Source organism: Sphaerodactylus townsendi, linkage group LG06 (genome assembly GCF_021028975.2).
Source record: "Sphaerodactylus townsendi isolate TG3544 linkage group LG06, MPM_Stown_v2.3, whole genome shotgun sequence".
Classification (NCBI taxonomy): Eukaryota; Metazoa; Chordata; class Lepidosauria; order Squamata; family Sphaerodactylidae; genus Sphaerodactylus; species Sphaerodactylus townsendi.
In genome coordinates, this window is record NC_059430.1 from 33,823,961 (window position 1) to 33,842,305 (window position 18,345).

General features: G+C 41.0%; 2 protein-coding genes across 3 annotated transcripts; one reads left to right on the forward strand and one right to left on the reverse strand.

Annotated features, from left to right (window-relative positions):
• Positions 1–362: 362 nt before the first annotated feature.
• Positions 363–14,641, reverse strand: TDG (thymine DNA glycosylase). Of its 2 annotated transcripts, none has more exons than XM_048500346.1 (10): positions 14,568–14,641; positions 12,941–13,083; positions 11,097–11,305; positions 8,447–8,516; positions 7,086–7,221; positions 6,921–7,003; positions 6,738–6,832; positions 6,211–6,382; positions 5,885–6,013; positions 363–3,776 (listed from the first exon to the last, which is right to left on the reverse strand). In XM_048500346.1, exons 2-10 carry the CDS (start codon positions 13,032–13,034, stop codon positions 3,640–3,642), a joined length of 1,125 nt encoding a protein of 374 aa, XP_048356303.1. In that variant the 5' UTR covers positions 13,035–13,083; positions 14,568–14,641; the 3' UTR covers positions 363–3,639. The 2 variants fall into 2 exon arrangements, with proteins under 2 accessions (XP_048356303.1, XP_048356302.1); XM_048500345.1 differs by lacking the exon at positions 14,568–14,641 and adding an exon at positions 14,430–14,563.
• A 94-nt stretch (positions 14,642–14,735) lies between these two features.
• On the forward strand, positions 14,736–17,678 carry LG06H12orf73 (linkage group 06 C12orf73 homolog). Its single transcript, XM_048500351.1, has 3 exons — positions 14,736–15,007; positions 15,783–15,903; positions 17,398–17,678. The coding sequence occupies exons 2-3, from the start codon at positions 15,796–15,798 to the stop codon at positions 17,470–17,472; spliced, it is 183 nt and encodes a 60-aa protein (XP_048356308.1). The 5' UTR covers positions 14,736–15,007; positions 15,783–15,795; the 3' UTR covers positions 17,473–17,678.
• Positions 17,679–18,345: the final 667 nt, after the last annotated feature.

An 18,345-nucleotide genomic window follows, 5' to 3' on the forward strand; every position in this document is an offset into this window, starting at 1 on the left:
AGCTATAGGGAAACTTAGACTTAATTAAAAAATAACAAAGGCTACTGTGGGGGCATGACAATTTACCTCCTTTATTGTACAGCTGTATGAGACAGCAGTTGACTTATGCAGTCCAAAAATGATATTGACGTAGTGTTTCAAAATGAAACTTAGCCAAATGTGCTACGATGTGCGCCTAAGAGCTCCAGTATGGTCATGCTATTGAGACCAACTTTTTCAGCCATGCTTTTATTAAATCAGGAATTTTTTTCCAGCAGTAAATTATACCCTGTAAAGATCATGTTTCTTGCAGAGACTCCCTATACTTTTGAACAAAAGTGTCTGTTTTGTATAGCCTTTCCAGAGTCAATATTAAACTACAATTAAAATTAAACATCAGTTCTTTTATTTCAATTAATTTATACCTGCTTCTTTTCAACACAAAGCAATTCAGCATTAAGACTTCTTAAAAATGTCACAATTAAGCACCAGAAGATATCATAACACATTTAATTTTTGCAAGGAATTGGCAGATAAGAAGTGTTTAAACTCTGTTTAAAGCACCATGTTTGAGAATGTGTGCACATTCACATTTAACCTGTCACTTTGTAATTATTTTCAAGTCATAGATGACTCTTCCAAAACAAGACATTTCCTTTCATTTTCATGATAGTCACTACTGAGCGATCAGCAATGCTTAACAGTTTTGTTAAATATAAAATTGTTCCAGATCCCTGACGCAAGGCACTTCAAGCACTTGCAAGAAAGAGTCCTTGTAAACAATGATACATATAAAATAAGTGAATAATTTTTGTAGATTGCTGACTGTACAATGAACAATTCTCATACAGAATAACTAACATGATTAGAACCAGAATATACATCTCAATTTTAATTTAAAACAAGGGGTTGGATCCAAAGACATCCTTTCCGTAAGTTGAAGAGCATATCTCCATTAATGGATGGGTATTATCATCAAAGGCAGTGCAGTTCTTCCACTAGCAAAATGTGGGCAGCTGTCCAGTTTGCCCAGTACTAGAGGAAAAGGCAGCAGCAGCTATCCCAAATCCAATGGCCCTCCACTGAGACGAAACCTCCTATGAAAGCCCTGTCTGTCTAGCTGGCTGGTCTGGCAAGGCTGTGCTGACCGCCTAGTTCCCAGTCTCAGTACACGAGCAAAAAGCTGGCAAGAAGATACAGAAAACACAAGCACAGCATTTTCAGTTCTTTTTACTGCTGTAGCCCCTTCTTCCAGGTCTAGCACAACAGCCCCCCAATTCTGACTGGGTAGTGAGCAGATGACTACCTATGGGAAAGTAAGCAAGACTTGCCCATACGAGTTGGCAGCTTCCCCTGAACCCATCTCAACCATACTGGCTGCACCAAAGCAGTGTGCTCATATCTGTAGGCACAAGACTGCTGAATGATTCTCTGCCAACTGCTAATAGTACTTTGAATCCAACTTGATTACACGATTACATAGAGGGACCATAAACATGCTTATCTCTTAAACAGCAGATCGGAACACATTTTGAACATGTTTAAGCTGCTAGCAAACTATATGGATTCACTTTCATTTAATCCACTCAATTCATCATTGCTAAACACTAATACACACAAAAAGAAAAATCCAGCAGTTTACGGTGCAGTTAAACAATCCCAATCCCTATGTACACATGATGGAGAGACAATTTCCTGTGCATAATTCAAGTATCCAAAGCACCTAATTATAAGATTATCAAAACTACCATTTGATCCTCTTATTGCTTTTACTTCAAGTCATCTCTTCCCTACTATGACAAAGAAAAAAAGAAAAGTGGACAAAGAAGCAAAATAGTGAACAACAAATACACTGAAAATTTCAGGAAAGACAGAGGGCAAGATTCACGTTTCATGAAGACAGAGCACCTGCCGGTGGAGGATTTTCATCTGCCACACCTAGACAATTTACTAGGACGTTTGAAGGAATGCACCTCCCTTGTCTCTATCAAGTCTTTCTTCTAACACATTTCAAGTCATAGAAAGAGAGTGTTGGATGGGAATATGAGAGACATACATAAATATTAATCTATCTCGATGTCCTGTTGCAGATACCTGCACATATGAAAAAGAAAAGAGAGCTTTGAGTCTTAATGTAACTCTTTACGTCCCAGTTTTGGGCCTGCCCGTCTAGTGGATTGCGTCTCAAGTATTTAGGAAAAGTTTTATTAATGGGTAAGTAATGCCCATTTCTCATGTTCTTCTTTGTAGCTGCCTAAGGTTTGAATGGCCCTTCATCAATCTTTTGTTGAGTGGAATACTAGAAAGGAAACAGTGCTCTTATTTTGAAACCTGCACAAAGAAACAGCTTGTTTCCTTTCAAGGTGGTCCTGGATTCAACCCACACATTTTCAGGAGCACGGAATCCTTCCATTCGAGAAGAGAGGCTGCTCTCCTAATAGCTGAGCATTTAGAGGGGAATGAACAGAATACAGTTGCTGTAGGTTCTCTTCCATGAGAGGGTGGAAATGAAAACAGGCATTCAGAAGCACAAATACTCTCCCCCGTCTCATGGATGCAAAAGGTTTAAGAGTTCATGCATACATACATGCTTCTCATGCAGTGACAAGTGACTTGCATTTACGAAAGGTCCACTGCAGACAACACTTTCCTTATAAGCTTTTTATAGTCTTAAAGGGGGGGGAGGAGTACTTTGTCAAAACTAAAAGGGCCCCCCACACCTTCAGAGATCATTGCAAAAGTACTTCAAGTCCTCATTTTTAAAGCCCTTCATTCCTAGCAGATGACTCGTTCCTTGTGATCTGAACAGAAAACATCTTCCTTATAAATTTTCTTCACACCCTTAGTTGATGTTAGCAAATGGTCAGATCTGACTGGCACTGCTTTATCACATTCAGCACTTGATTCCCAACTGTCTAGGGCCACTTGAGAAAGAATAAAATAGGAAGAAAGCAATAGGGTGAAAACGTGAAAAAGCGAAAAACTTTTTCAACTGAGAGTGTACCTGGAGAACAGCCGGCTCAACTCTAGGTTTTCAGTGGAGTTAATTACACAATCAGCTGCCACTAATCATAACATGCAGACACGCATGAACCAGGACCAAGGTAAGCTTTGCAGCTCTTTTCTTAGAAAGCAACAAAGTTACAGTTCCTACAAGAGGAATTATATCACTTTTGTAGAGAAGTCAGGGATAGGCTATTCAGCTACGACTGTGTAACAGCTTTGCTGGACATTAATAGCTTGCTATAGTCCAGTCCAGTAACCACGTTATATTTATAACGGACTTTCTGCCTCCTACGAAATATTCCAGCACTTGAGGGGACAAAGCTACAAACGTGTGCACAGACCTCTACATTACAAAAAAAACCAAACAGATTTAAAGCAAGAAATAAGTTGACTACTCATCTGTGAAGACCTGTTAAAATTATGGAATTATTTAAATACAAAAAGCCTCTTTAAAAAGGAAGTTTCTTTCTCTTAAAAACCATGGACATATTCTTAAAATGACCTAATTCACTGGTCTAACTACAATTGGCTTGAACTACTGTTAGAAAACTAAGAGGGTAAAATGCTATTAAATGCTCCAGTTGGGGAACTGAGGCACCATTCTTGTTGACTGTGTACATAAAAAAATTTCAGGTATGACTGAAAAGGCAGACTTTAAGCATTGTTTTCTTGTTCCTCTTGTGGCCTATGGTTGTTAAACTCAGGAATCGCGTCTGTAAAGGATTGCGTCATCCACTGTCCATTGGGGACATCTCCAAAGGAAGATCCACTGCTACATTCTGCATTGGATGCTGCATAAAAACAAACCAAGAGGTTTTACTAATTTAGCGGGCATTGTGTCCAAAAGAAACAGCATTTCCACTAAGCAATTTACATTTGAAATATGCCTGACCAGGCACAGTTTTGATCATTAAAAATTTTTCTATCTGCTCAACAAGAACATAGCCACTGGGAATGCTGTGGCGGCCACAACTTCTTTCTGAAGTTTTTATCTTTAAAGAGCACATATTTAGTCTTTTACTTAAGACAGAAAAAAAAATACAATGGTAGTATTTTGTCCAACTGTACAACAAAATAGCAAAATTGGCTCCCAGTTTTCTTCCCCAAAAATACAAAAGAATTAGGATAACAGAAAAGAACGTAAAATGTTTAAATTTTATTAAAACTCAACTTTGTTACTAAACTAGGCTGACCAGCCGTCCCGCTTTTGGCAGGACGGTCACACATTTAAACAATTTGTCCCGCGGGTTCTGCAAATTGTCCCGATTTTTGGGAGGCTGCTGCACTGCCTTCTGGGGTGCAAGGCAGTGCGGCAGCCTCCCGTGCGCCCGGCCGCAGGAGCGCATGGCCTTCTGGGGCTTGCCGTTTGCCGCTCTGTCACAGGGCGGCAAATGGCAAGCCCCAGAAGCCCGTGCGCTTCTGCGGCTGCGCGCACGGCCGCTTCCCCCATCCCGGATCACAAAGGTGACCATCTGGTCACCTTATACTAAACATATCCTTGCACTGAGTTTTCCTGTCACACACTAACTTCCAATGCCCCCTGTAAATATCCCTTGCTACAGCCCTGCTGGTTACAATAATTATTTCATTTAAAAGAGCAAATTTTAATGAGGGGGAAAAACCTGGATCCTGCTTGAAACTGTGCGAGGGTGGCAGAACTCTGACACTTTCCCCTCCCCAGCTAATCTTGGTGGTTCCCTGTCCTCAGGAGCAGCATTTTTGACACATTCTGAGTTGCAGTGGGAAGTGAGAAAGTCTCCGTCCACAGACAGAAATTCTTCCAGTTATTTAACCAGAACATTCAATAAAAAATTTGCCACCCCCTCCCATACCCCAACATCTTGGGAGTTCAATAAAGAACCCACAGTGGAACTAATAAGACAACATTTTGTTTGAATAGAGGATAAAAAAAGAACACTTGAGAGCGAGAACTCGAGTATTTAGGGCAACTAAACAGTAATATGTCGGACAGTGAGGACAGACTCGTTCCTGTTGAGGAATATTCCGATACCTCCCCTGGACCATTTCAGAAGGCAGGGTGTTACGTCTAGTTCTAGTGAATCTCTGCCTAGGATCAAGTATTAGTTTTCAATAATTAGGTGTCTGATCTTTTTCAGGAACGATTCCAAAATATAAGAGGGAGCTTGCACTTCTCACCTTACTCATTAACTGTTGATAAAATTTCTTTCTAGTTCTAAACCTACTGTTACAGTGATCTAAAAAAATAGAATTATTAAAATAATTAGTAGAAATTATTTCTACTCAATTTGTATTTTTTTCTCGTTTCAGAGGGTAGCTGTGTGGGTTTGCAGTTGAACAGTTACATTCAAGTCCAGTAACACCTTAGAGACCCACATGAGTTTCAGGGCATAAGCGTTGGAGAGTCAAAGCTCCCTTGGTCAGATACCAGACAAAGGTACCAGATGAAGGAAGCTTTTATACATCCCCAAAATCTTGTCGGTCTATTAAAATGCTCAAATCAAGCTATTTTTTCTATTTATTTACATTAAAAGCCCTGCCGCCTCCAGAGGGCTTCTCGGCAGTATAGGGAGGCAAAAAAAAAAAAGCCTTCCCACTGGCGAAAAGTCCTCCACTAGGCTCAATGGACTCAAAGACCCAGTGAGGTGGAAATCATCTAACATCAGGTCCACCCCTGCCCATGCCTCTGGAATGCCCCTGCTACACCAGAAGAGGCATGGGGGTGCTCACACTGCACTCTGTGTGGCATTGGGGCATCATGGGAGGCAGCAGCAGTGAAGTGCTGCTGAATTTGCCCCTCCACTGAGGTAAGTGCCCCAGGGAGAGCAAATCTGCTGGCATAGCATCACCTCCACAATTGCCCCCCCCCCTTCTGGATTTGGCCGTAAGAAATGAAAATTAATTTAAAAAAACAATCTACCTGCTCCATTTGAAGAAAAGTTACATGGTTCACTCTCATTGGCTGTTTTCTCACTGTAAGCTCCTCCATAAGCTGCTTCATAACCTGGATCATATTTTTCTTCTTTGACGGCCATTTTCTTAGCATCCTCTAGATAAGCACATAACAAAGTTAATTCACGTGCAGTCATAAGTCAGGATATGTACAATTTTGTGACGGTCATGCTTCAAATATGCAACACTGACACAGTCCTCCAATTCATGGCACCGAGGGACTGTTCACACATACAGTTTTATTTTATACATGCATTCAGTAAATTGAATTGAGTTTAACTTGCTAAGTTATACCTTGTGCAAGCTGCAAGTCAAAAGTGTACTGCACTTCTTGGATCTCTGCGTTTGGTGTAATGCCTTTCAGCTGATCCCTTAGCTCTTTCAGCTTTATATAATAATGAACTTTGTCCTGCGCCCGAGGAAACTGAGCACATCTTGCACTGGAGGATGGCATAACGTAGCAAAGCTGTGCAAAACATCCCACAAAAGAACATGCCATGTCAGGTCAGAAAGTTGGTATAGCCGTTACTGAAGAACTATGAACAAAATGCATACATTTCTAATGTCTCTCCGTTCTATCAAACACAGTAACTGTAAAAATTGGGCAAGTAAAGATGAATATGAAGTGTTCTCTCCATCTCAATATATTTAAATTAACTGCACATACAGCCTTATTACTTACCGTTCCAAAAATGAGAAGGTTTATATATCCAATTCACTAATCTGACTTTTGCACTCAAATGAAATAATTACTGATTAAAATATCTACTGATCATGATTCTGTGCATTTTTAAAAATTTCTAAGCAAGGTAGGCACTTACAGTTTCTGTGTCCGGAACTTTATGAGGCTGCAGTCCGAATTCCAGTTTTTTCACCTTCACTCCAAAAACCTCTTTACTAAAAATGTCATAAATACCTACAGAAAATCAGACAGAACCCACTGTTAGACACACTGACTGAGCAGAAGAACCATAACACAGGAGCTGATTAAATAGAAACCTCACATTTTCCATTAAAAACTGCTATTTTAGGTTGATACTTCTGTAATTTCTGCACCAGAATTCGTCCTCCTTCCCGAAACTCTTTGCTAAAAGGAAAAAAGAACCAAAAATAAAAATTGGACCACGGTTACCAGGGTCTACTGCGTGATGTCTGGACTTTTACCTTACCTGGAAAGGTCCTTGCTTCCTGGTGTAGTCCTTTCCACCATATTTGTAAATCCAATATTATATTTGTGTGGCAAGGTATGATCATCCATATGGTTCAACTGCTGGTCACTAAGTCCAGACAAAAACAGACACTTCCCTGTGAAGCCAGAAAATGCACGTTATATATTGTATAATATTACACTTTATTTTCAGCAAGATAAGCGACCAACAAACATACATATTGATGTTAGAGAAACTGTGTCATACTAGTCTGTTTTCAGTCCATGGATCAAGAAGCCTCCACCTGCTGGCTTGTGAGCCAGTGTGCCATAGTGGTTGAGAGCAGCAGATTCTAATCAGGAGAACCAGGTTTGTTTCCCCCATTCCTCCACATGAAGACTGCTGGGTGATCTTGGGCTAGTGACAGTTCTCTCAGAACTCCCTTACTCCCCCTTTCCTAACAAGGTGTCTGTTGTGGGGAGTGGTAGGGAAGGTGGTTGTAAGCCGCTTTGAGATTCCACAATGTAAAGAAAAGCAGAGTATAAAACCCAGCTCTTCTGAGCCCTTGCACAGCAGGCTGTTTTGTCTTTTGATTTCTGGAAGGGCTTGTTCCTACTTCACATGCGTGGAAAGCAAAGGTGCTAAATATTCTGGCTTCTTTGGACTGCATGCTGAGAAGAACAGCAGAGAAGTGAGAAGAGATAATTCAGCAATGGAGAGGATTCCTATAAGGCTCTGACACTTCTCTTGTCCTTCCTGTTTCCATCTCTTAGACCACTGCCTACAACCCTAGCCTTGATTCTGGGTTCCCTCCTTCTGACCAGTGATTTTGATATCATGTGTCTTCCTTTCATGTGCTTGCAGCTCCTTGGCCCCTGATGCCACTGGTCTGGAAAGGCTGAACATCACTGGACTAGATCACCAGTATTTTAAAACCAGTTTTTGATATTCCTTCATATTGTGTGTCCAGACTGGCAACCTGTCACACAATGATACTCGTGCAAGGGGCAATATAGCACACACCTCTTCCCAGAATCCTGCCCTGTTGACCATTCCATTTCATGGCATTTCCACCAAACCTTACTAACAGCTACAAACTTGCCTGTAATTGCTCTGGACATATAATCTTTTGTTCCACCATCACTCCTCACCTTCAGTTTTTCTAAGGATGAATTTGCACCAACTCATCATTTTACACAGCCTCCATTTAAAAGGTTCCTTGTAGCAGAAGTCGGGCTATTTCACTAAACTTTCTCAAAAATATCATCGAACCGCCCACCCCACCCCGGCCTATAATTAATTGAGAATTAAAACTGAACCTTACAATTGAGCAGTTGGAAATTAGAAAAATAATCAGCAGACCATGAGATCAGACTACTTACAAAAGTGGTTTCCAGGTCCTGGGTAATGATGCCCTTTGTAGGCTGCCATTAAGCCTGGATTTATACCAATCTAGAAAGCAAAACACTAATGAAATAATTGTGATTTTGAACCAATGAACAATATCACATGCCAAATAAGTACAAATCTTAAAAACTGCAGTAGCACAGGGGATCCCTGTGTGATGTCAGTGGGTGCCATGGCACCCACTGACACCTTTTCTAGTGCCCACCAAGGGTTTTTATAAAGTGGGCAGGGCCAGGTGGGGCTTTTGCCCAGCAATACTTCTGACAGGTCGTACAGATTGTTAAAGATGTTGCTTTGGCAACAGCTGCCACTACAGTACAAGGATCTTCATTGTGTGACTAAAAGCTGCAGTAGCCATTTTGTGCATGGCTCCACCTCCTAAAACAAGTATTTTGTGGCTGCGTCCACCACGCTGTATCAGAATTCCAAAGGTGACCACAGGCTGAAAAAGGCTGCCGATCCCTGCAATAACATGTAACTATATGTTGCTAGGGTAGGGGCAGGATACAGGGTTGGGTAGGTCTAAAACGTTAATAAAATCTGAAAGAAAACACTGAATTTCCAGCATTTAGGAAGAATTTATCTTATTATGGCACAATTTCAAGCATTTAGGAAGAATTTATCTTATTATGGCACAATTTCAAGCATTTAGGAAGAATTTATCTTATTATGGCACAATTTCCAGCATTTAGGAAGAATTTCTCTTATTATGGTAAATTGTAGAAGTAGTTACTTGAAAAATATTAAAAACAGCAGTACTCTTATCCATCAATATCAAGTCAGTGGAAGCATTTGTAAAAAAATCAGCTGAAGAATCTTCACTCCTTGGACCAGAGCAAGAACCAGAAAGCTCATTTTCTAAATAACTGTCATATTCCTGTTGGCAAGAAGGAAAATCTCTCCTCTCTAGGTTTGCCCTCTCAAAAGTTAAGAATGTTTTAGCAATACATTTATGTAAGGATAGGAAATCCACCCATAAGCCAATTCATCTGAGGACATCTTTTAAAGCAAGTTGTACTTAGATGCAAAGTCCACTTAAGTCAATGTGATTATTACAGGTACGTAAGGATTGAAATGTTAGTCCTATTGAAACTAATGAGATTGACAGGCTTAATCAAAGCACCACAGAAGTACTGGTAAAAGCTCCAGCCAAATGCCTTCTGACTGGACCAACACTTCCTGTGGCTAAGATATGCTTAGCAGGCATATATGGGCAGGACCAGAAGACAGTATGCCAAGGTAACCCCTGACACTGCCTTGAATTTTACAGAAAAAAAGGCTGTACACTAAGAGAACTTGGAAAATGCAGGAGTGCAAAACAGTAACTCTTTATACTGAATGTATGAAAAGTCACGTAGTTTGCAAAGAATCTAGCAAAGAACACCTGGAACAACAAATGATAATATTCTGAGCTTTCCTTGTATTCAACGTAAAAAAATATATTGTAGTCCTGTTGTAAAATTTTCTTTTAAAATTGGCTGATTCAGTGGAATTAGTTATTTGTACAATAATTATTTTTATTTGTTACAAAAATGCTTAATTTGATTAGTCTGAATTTCAGACGTTATTGTCAAAGTGAAGCAGAGAATATTGTGGCACTTGAAAGATAAAACAGAATAACTGCGAAATAAGTAGAGCTTGCTTCACTGAATGTATGAACTGTCATTCTTGGTTGGCAGATTATGCAAGCAACTATCTGTATGCACAACTAGATGGGAAAAAAACCCTGAAATAGCAGGGCCAAGAGGCCATAAAATTCAAAGGGTATAAGTCTATGCAAATGTATACAAGAACACAACAACCAATTAGCAAATGCTCAAATCAGAATACTGCAAAAATGGCAAAAGTACAGAAGAAGGCAACCAAGGTTGGCGAACCTGGGGGCTAAGGATCCCGGAGGGCTGCAATATATAAAATGGGGGCTAGGGTACAAAGTGGATAGAAAGGGCTTATGCATGTTCTCCCATAATACTAGGAGTACCCAAGAAAGTTTATGAACCATATAAGTTCAGGACAGAAAAAAGAAAATACTTCTTCACCTGATCAGTAATTAAATAGGGGAATTCACTGCCAGTGGATGTAGTTATGGCCACAAGTGCAGATGACTTTAAAAGGGGAGGAGAAACTCAACAACAGCTGATAGGGTGACCAAAGGGAACCCACATGTACTGAGGCAGGAAACTTTGGAATACCAATGCCAGGATGCAACTTCAAGGGAACACCTTGACCTCTGTGTTCTGTTTATTGCTCCCTCAGGGCACCTGATTGGCCAATGTGTGAAACAGAATGTTGGTCTGAGCCAGCTGGCCTTGTCTTATGGTACTCCACACTTGCATCTGAGACTCATCACCATTTTTCTGCATTCTCACTTTCCTTATTTGTAAGGTCCTGTTTGTTGGGAGAGGATCTGTTTTCAAGTGAATTGCCCTGTTAGAGAACCCTTTAGTTTCTGACAAAACAGATTTTAGTCCACCAAAGTTTGTGTCACAACAAACTGCAGTCTTTTATCAAAAATAACAACACCTGTTTTGTACTTTAACCCAGATTGCCCCCTAAAATTTATCACCAAGACCCTAACTAAAATCACGGGGGAAGAAATCAAAACCTTTTTTACAATTGACTTACAATTACAATGTCCAGATTGAAAGTCAGTATATCAGGCAATGTTTTGGTCAACAATTCAGCTTCAGTTACACCATTAAAACGATCCACTTTCCTTTTGACTTTAAAAGTGTCTGTGATTTTCTCTTGCTTGCCTTTTGACTTGGCAGCTTTAGCAGGAGGTTTTTTGGGTTCCGTTGATTTAGTTTTTCTTTTTCTTCCTTTTGTAGTAGCTGAAAAAACACAGCCCAAGCTCAAGATGTCTTTTTCAACTGTGGTACTGAATTGTGAAACTACAGTGTTCAATGATATGCACCATATGCTCAAACATGTCAGATTGCTATCAGCTAAACATTATTAGATAATGAATATTTACGGCCTTCTAAGTCACAAGCTTTCCCATCCCCTGTGTGTTGGTAATGCTTTTTGATTGCGTTTGAGACACATCACCATTGGATCACCTAATACCTCCCAGTTTACTTTTTCTCAAGGCTTGAAAATGAGTTTTTGGCAATCAACCCTGTTCAACTGCCTGCTTCTGATACTACAAGAAGTACATAAAAGAAAAGTTACTTGAAAAATCCAAGATTTGAGTCCAGTAGTACCTAGACACCAAAAAGATTTTTGGGGTATGATATCTTAAGAGCCAACCTTCTTCAGAAAAATTCAAGTTATACAACTTCAGCTCCACGCACTGGCTTTGTTCAGTTGTGACAACAAGCCATAATTTTTCAGTATGTGAATGAACCTGGAAGTTCCTTGTACACATCCTTTTTCCAACATACACAGGAAGATAACTCTCATTGTTATTTCCATATTTATAGCTAACAATAGCTTGATTTAAGTATAAACTGTAGTTTAAATTTACCCTGTAATTTAAGATTCCAAAATGGAAACAATCAATAGCGCATAGCCATCCTGAGCCCAACTTCAGTTGGGAAAGAGCAGGGTAAAAAATCAACAAACAAATCTGACAGTCAGATGCAGGGAAGAAGGGCGTGAAAAGGGACATTGTGAAGCCCAAACATTCATTTAGCACATAGCCCAAACATTCAGACAGGTTCATTCATATAGAACTGATCATAGTTTGCTTTTGCATTTGATCCTGGCCACTGTTTATTTTGTTCATTTATTCAATTTCTATCCCGTCCTATCCCTGCTCGTTTCTGCAAAGAACATTCAACTTTAAAGCCACTACCCTGCAATTTAATTCAATTTAGTCAATGTTGCTCATTGCCATACATGATGTCTCAGTAACCATGTAGATGTCCCAGCTGGTGCTCATTAACCCCCAAGGATGCTTCAAATGTGAAAACAAATCTGCCTTTCCAACCATCTTTGGGAAAGCTGAAATACATCACAACATTGTGTTGCAAGTCCCTGCTCGTACAATTTCTAAGAAGAAAAACAAGCAAGGAAAGCAGTTCAATAAGAAAGACTGCCTGGATGCTCTCAGATCAAAGTACTGTACACAATCATTCCATGATTATGTGGATAAGTTAGGGGGAAAGTCATAAAATAACTCTTGTATTTCATCAAATAATACAGAAACATACAGCATTTCAAAATAATTTCCATACACTCCGCTGTTTGATCAAATTGCATACATTACGAGAAAAGCTGCATAAATACAGAGAAAATGCAACATGAAAAAACTCTGTCATAGTTTCTATTTCTTGCAATGGAACAACTTTACCATTAGATATACTACCACACTTAAGAATTAAGCCATTCTACTGTTTTCAGAAATTCTAAAGGTCACAATCCAAAATACCACTAAAACATTCCTACGATAAGGGCCCTGTAAATCACATTTATAATCTAATGAATTAAAATTAACATGGATTAAATTTATAGTTTAAAGATACCTTGAACAGGTTCCTGAATGCAGTTTGGTTCCAAAACTTCCTGAAGAGCTTCTTGTTCATTCATCATCTCCATGTTTGGAGATGCAGCCATCATTTCATAGAAAGGATAAGGAAAAAATGCTGGCTGAAGAGGAGTGTAATATCTTTAAAAAAATAGCAAAGTGAAAGTTATTGGTACTTCAAATTTTCTTAACAAACTATTTCCATGCATTTGCAAGACTAATTTTGCTGAATTCCTGTGAGAAGGATTTGGCAAAACAAATTTGTAGCTGTCGAAGGCTTTCACAGTCGGACTCAGCTGGTTCTGGTGGATTTTCCGGGCTGTGTGGCCGTGGTCTGGTGGATCTGGTTCCTAATGTTTCGCCTGCATCTGTGGCTGGCATCTTCAGAGGTGTATCACAGAGAGATGTCTGTTACACATGTGTCCAGAGAGAAGGAAATGTTTGGGGTATATATTGTCCCTGGACAGGACAGCTGCATGGACAGGAAGGCACACATTTTTGCAGATCTTGCCCACATCAACACCATCTTCCTTAACTCACCTGCCTACAGCCACTATTCCATGCCCCTCACCAGAGGTCTTCCAGAGACTTAAAAAGAGAAATTATTTACATTACACGACTATAGCTTTAAATCAGAAACTGACATACTGAAGTAGGTTCCTGATTTTCTTAAAGAAGTCCTGCAGTGAGTGTGTGGAGGAATGATAGCTGTGGGGAATGATAGCTGTGGGGAAGCAAGGAAAGCCCAAGGAATTCTTTGTTGTCACTGCATTTGCTCCAGAAAGAGCAACAGAAATCATCACCACGTGGATGGAGCATAAACAAACTGGCCAGCCACATACACACCCTCAACTTAACTTGCCACACAGGGTGGTCGCGAGGATAACAAGGTGAAGTAAAGAACAATATTCACACTTCAAAGACCTTTGAAGAAAGGGTAAAATAAAAATGCCCGTAATATTTATTTCAAAGCATTTGCAGTTCACCTTTCCCCAAAAGGTTCATTAAATAAACACATGCACGTTACTGTTTCGTGTATATAACATCATCACTGTCCCCATGTAACGACTACTGTAATTACATCATCACAACTCTAAGCAAATCTACTCAAGGGAACCTCTTACTCAAAGAAACCGGCTCCTAGGAAAGTTTTCATACGACTGCACTACTCATAGAGCAAAACAGATGCTTTGTTTATGGCCCATCTGTATACAAACGCCATGAAAGCTGCAGAACAAGCGGACGCGCTATCTCACTCAGCTGGCGGCGATGCTATCTGTCCCAATCCTTTCCCACACCCAGCCTCCAGCCCACCCGTGGCTCGTGGGGAGGTGTTTTCATCTACTCAGTCGACTAAGGCCTGGGCCTGCGCTGGCGACTGGAAGCTCCTTTGTGTGAGGAGCCGACTCCGCTGAGGGGAGGGCGCCTGAGAGGACCCCGCGCACCCCTCCCTCGCCCACCTCCCCCCTCCCTGCCAGAACAGATACCTTCCGGTGCCGTCGGCCTCCATTCCCGAGCGCCGGTGCCTCGCTCCTGGCACCGAGTAGGGGAGGAACTAACGGACTCGACGCACCGCCCCCGACTCCCCTCCTTGCCCCCTCCTTCGCTCTCCCCCCTCCCCATACCTTCTGCCTCGCTCTCATCCACAGCCGGCCACGGCCGGCACCCGCACGCAGGGGGCACGTGGACATACGCGGCCAATCAGAGTCGAGTGCCCGTCCACACTCGCCGTATGCGTCATCTCCTACGGACGAACAGTGGCTCCCCCTCCCTCGCTAAATCGGGGAAGGCGTAGCCTCGGGAAACCCTAGGGATGTGTCACATTCTCACTGTGTATTTAACACGCACGTTTGCAACACATTCGGACAGCTTTGACAGCTCGGGGGCCTTTAATGCTTTCTGCGACCTGGCGTCAGAAAAATACGTCATAGGCATGCCACGTGACTGCCGTAATTGTGGGTTGGCTCGCTTGCCTCGATCCCTTCACTCGACATCTTCATCGGCTCTTCGTCTTCCCCTTAGTTTAGAGCCATCATTAGTACTGCATCGTCGGGAATTGATGCAGGCAAGTGGACACCACAGGCTGTGGTTTGTAGCTATCTGTTAAAGAGGAGGTGACTTCTCTGTTTCTGGGAGGAAATCAAATATTTAGGTTCCCTTTTCGGATTGGAAAAGGATGCATGCATGCTACAGTTCCGTCTTAGGCTAAGGCATGTGCTTAACCCGTTGATTTGGGAGCTCACTTACACCACTGTATGAACAGACACTCTCACCTCTTCTACAGCAAGTAGGACATTCCAAGTAGATAAACGGAACGAACAGATAGCTTAATTAGTTAATTTCCAATAACTGCCTCCCCAACATTTAGTAACCCGATCTTCACCATGTTTACTCAAAATGTGGTTGCATTAATTTTTTGTTTTTAACAACCAAGTTTAGGATTATAACCCCACTTTCCTTGGTTCTGCAACTCCTAATATGTGGAAAATCCCAAATCTCTACCTTTTCCTTCTGTTTTTGGTGACTCTTGAGGAAGAAGTCTCCGCTCTTTAAAACATGACAACAAATTCAGATTGAATTTTTAACAGTTAATGTGTTGTGCAAATAAAATATGTGTTTTTCAGAGTATCTCAGTATTTTTACCCAAGTAAAATGTCTTTACTGTTGTTTTGTCCCATGCATTTGTGTTGGGGCACATTGATAGGGCTCTTGGAATGTTGCTGATTTCCCTCCAGAATCCACACCCTTCTTGTACCTTATTTTCCCCTTAGATAGTCAGATTCCTTAGAACAGAAAGTAATTTCTTTTTACTTCCTCTCTTACTTGAATTTCAACTATAGGTTTATCTTTGCCATGCCTGCAGGAGTGTCTTGGCCTCGCTATCTGAAAATGCTCACTGCAAGTATGTTGGCTATGTTTGTTGGTGCAGAAGTTGTCCATAGATATTACAGGCCTGATCTTGTAAGTCATGTTTTTCTTTTTACATGTTTTTGCATGTTTTTCCATATTTACTTTTTACATCTATACATGTTTACTCAGAATTAATGATCTTCAGTGTTTTTTAAGGGATTCGGTATTAGGTGATATGCAGTGACCTGGATGGCTCAGGTCAGATCTCAGAAGCTAACCAGGGTTATCCCTGGTTAGTATTTGAATGGGACACCACCAAGGAATGCTTGGGTCAATGTGAAGTGGAAGGCAGTAGCAAACAACCTCTGCTAGTCTCTTGCCTTGAAAACACTATTGGTTTGCCATATGTTGGCTGCAGCAGCACTTTATGCACGATAGATGATGTGGAAGACTTTGACCTGAGAACCCCAGAGAATAGCTGCCAGGTAAACAATACTTGATAAAGCATTATTCTGGCTCAGTACACACAACCCTTCCAAGTATTGATTGAAATAGTGGAAAGGGAGAGAAGATGCAAATGCTTCAATCCCGCCACTATGTGATAGCCAGCGTGTGAGCATAGCGCCTAAGCATGTAGGTAGTGCCTACATACATGCTTCCTCTCCATGATGGTTTGCAATATTCAAAAAAGTAGTGTACCTGATTATGGCGTCCGAAGAACCACTCTGCCCACTTTGGTGTTTTTCTCCAACATCCTGCCCAAGGCATAAAATTTCACAAACTTGTCCTCTGTCAACCATGACGCTACTTTGCGGATCTCAACCAGAGGAACCCTGAAACATGGCCAACAATCCTTGTGCACTAGTAGAGTGTGTCTACATGTCCAGTGGATAGGTCTTTCCTGCAGACTTGTAACAGGTTTGAATGACTGACAACACCCACCTTACAATGGATTGGGCCAAAACAGCCTTCCCCATTCTTGGTTCCCAATAACAAATAAAAAGATTTTTGGATGTAATACAACCTTGGTATTAAAATCTTTAAGAAGAGCGAGTCTATCCTCAGTGCAGCCAGCAAATTCATCCTCCTGGTGGATGAATTAAAAAGATCACCTGGATGGTGAGCAAAGCTAATGGGTCATCTGGTGGTATCCTTTTAATAATAATCCCTTGAAGGCTATCTCCTTTGGCGAGAGAAAAATGGCTACACCCTAGGATCGAACGTCCAAGATAAATTCATGGCTGGCTGATCCCAGCAGGATCAAGGTGAAAGATCTAACAATGTCCAAAGTTCAATGAAAGAAGCTACTGAAAATGTCTGTTCCCAATGGCATCAAAAAAGGCACTTAGTGGAGGGGATGCCCTCATGATACAATGGCCAGAAAAACTCATGTTTTATGACTTAATAGGGAGTTAGAAAAATCTGTCAATCAGCAGGCCTGCCTGCAGCTGCGGTCCCAGTGTGGGGCTGCATCATAGAATGAGACTGAACCGAAACGGCTGGGAGGGCCAAGGGATTCAAAGCTGGCAGAAGTGACTGTTTTTCCTCAAGTTGTTAAGTTTGTGAATCTGGATCTCAATATAACTGCTTTGTTCTTTTTTATAGACAATACCTGAAATTCCTCCCCAACCTGGAGAACTCAGAACAGAACTCTTGGGTCTTAAAAAAAGAAACAACTAAGCTCAGCACTCACAACAGTGACCATTTTATTCTTCCATGAACTGCTCTTTGATGTTATTTATGATTGAACTTTTGGGGGAAAAATGTTAGCACTGGTTCTGGTAACACATCCAGGTACATCTATTTTATATTGTGTGCCTGTTCTCTACAAATGCCAAATTTTGCCATATCTGTAACCTGATTAATTAATCATGTTCAACGCTGTATCTTCAGTGCTCTGGCTGGTTTTCTTTAGTCTCCTTAAAGTGTCTGTGTGTGGCTATACAGGTGTAATACTGTGTCACAGATGGGACTAACACAGTCCAGACTTCCAGTGCTCAAGTAATTGGTGTGTGTATGAGACACTTTGTGCAATGATTTTTTTCTTTACGGTAAAAAACTTAGTAGATAAAAGTGGTTTGTAAACGTGCACTTCAGCATTCTGCTGGCTTGCTGTGGGGAAGTCAGTGGGTTATATGTAGAGTATCCTCTTGGTTAAACTCCTGCCATACACCCTTTGGCAAACTATTATAAAAGGTTCTAGGCAAAGAGTTTTATTTTTATACATTGGAGGAAATTGACATGGCAAAAAGCAGAAAACTTCGTTCATTTCTAGTAGCAGGTTTAGCTTCTGGTATCTTTGGCTGTGTTGTTAGAAGCAGGAACCTTTATGCTTTAGTTAGCAAAGCAGCATGGACCTGCACTCCTAGTCTATTTCTTAGTAGTGTGCATGTGAAGGTAGCTTTGAACCAGCACCTCTGAAGTACTGGGAAGATAGGGTTTGGAGGTTAGTGAAAATTAGTTTTTTCACCAAGTTAATACCCAGCCACTGAAGTCAGGAACTGTGACAGGATGTCAAGGTGCATCTTGTGTGTTCCATCTGATTTATTTTAT

Bases quoted from the DNA above. Each gene is read 5' to 3' on its own strand.
- TDG (XM_048500345.1), bottom strand. From the start codon at position 14,452: ATGGAGGCCGACGGCACCGGAAG. The intron at 7,222-8,446 runs GTAAGTAGTCTG...CTGGCTTCACAG, and splicing joins AGGACCTGGAAACCACTTTT to GGAAGTGTCTGTTTTTGTCT. The intron at 6,014-6,210 runs GTATAACTTAGC...GTGCTTATCTAG, and splicing joins TGACTTGCAGCTTGCACAAG to AGGATGCTAAGAAAATGGCC.
- LG06H12orf73 (XM_048500351.1), top strand. From the start codon at position 15,796: ATGCCTGCAGGAGTGTCTTGGCCTCGCTATCTGAAAATGCTCACTGCA. The intron at 15,904-17,397 runs GTAAGTCATGTT...TCTTTTTTATAG, and splicing joins GATATTACAGGCCTGATCTT to ACAATACCTGAAATTCCTCC.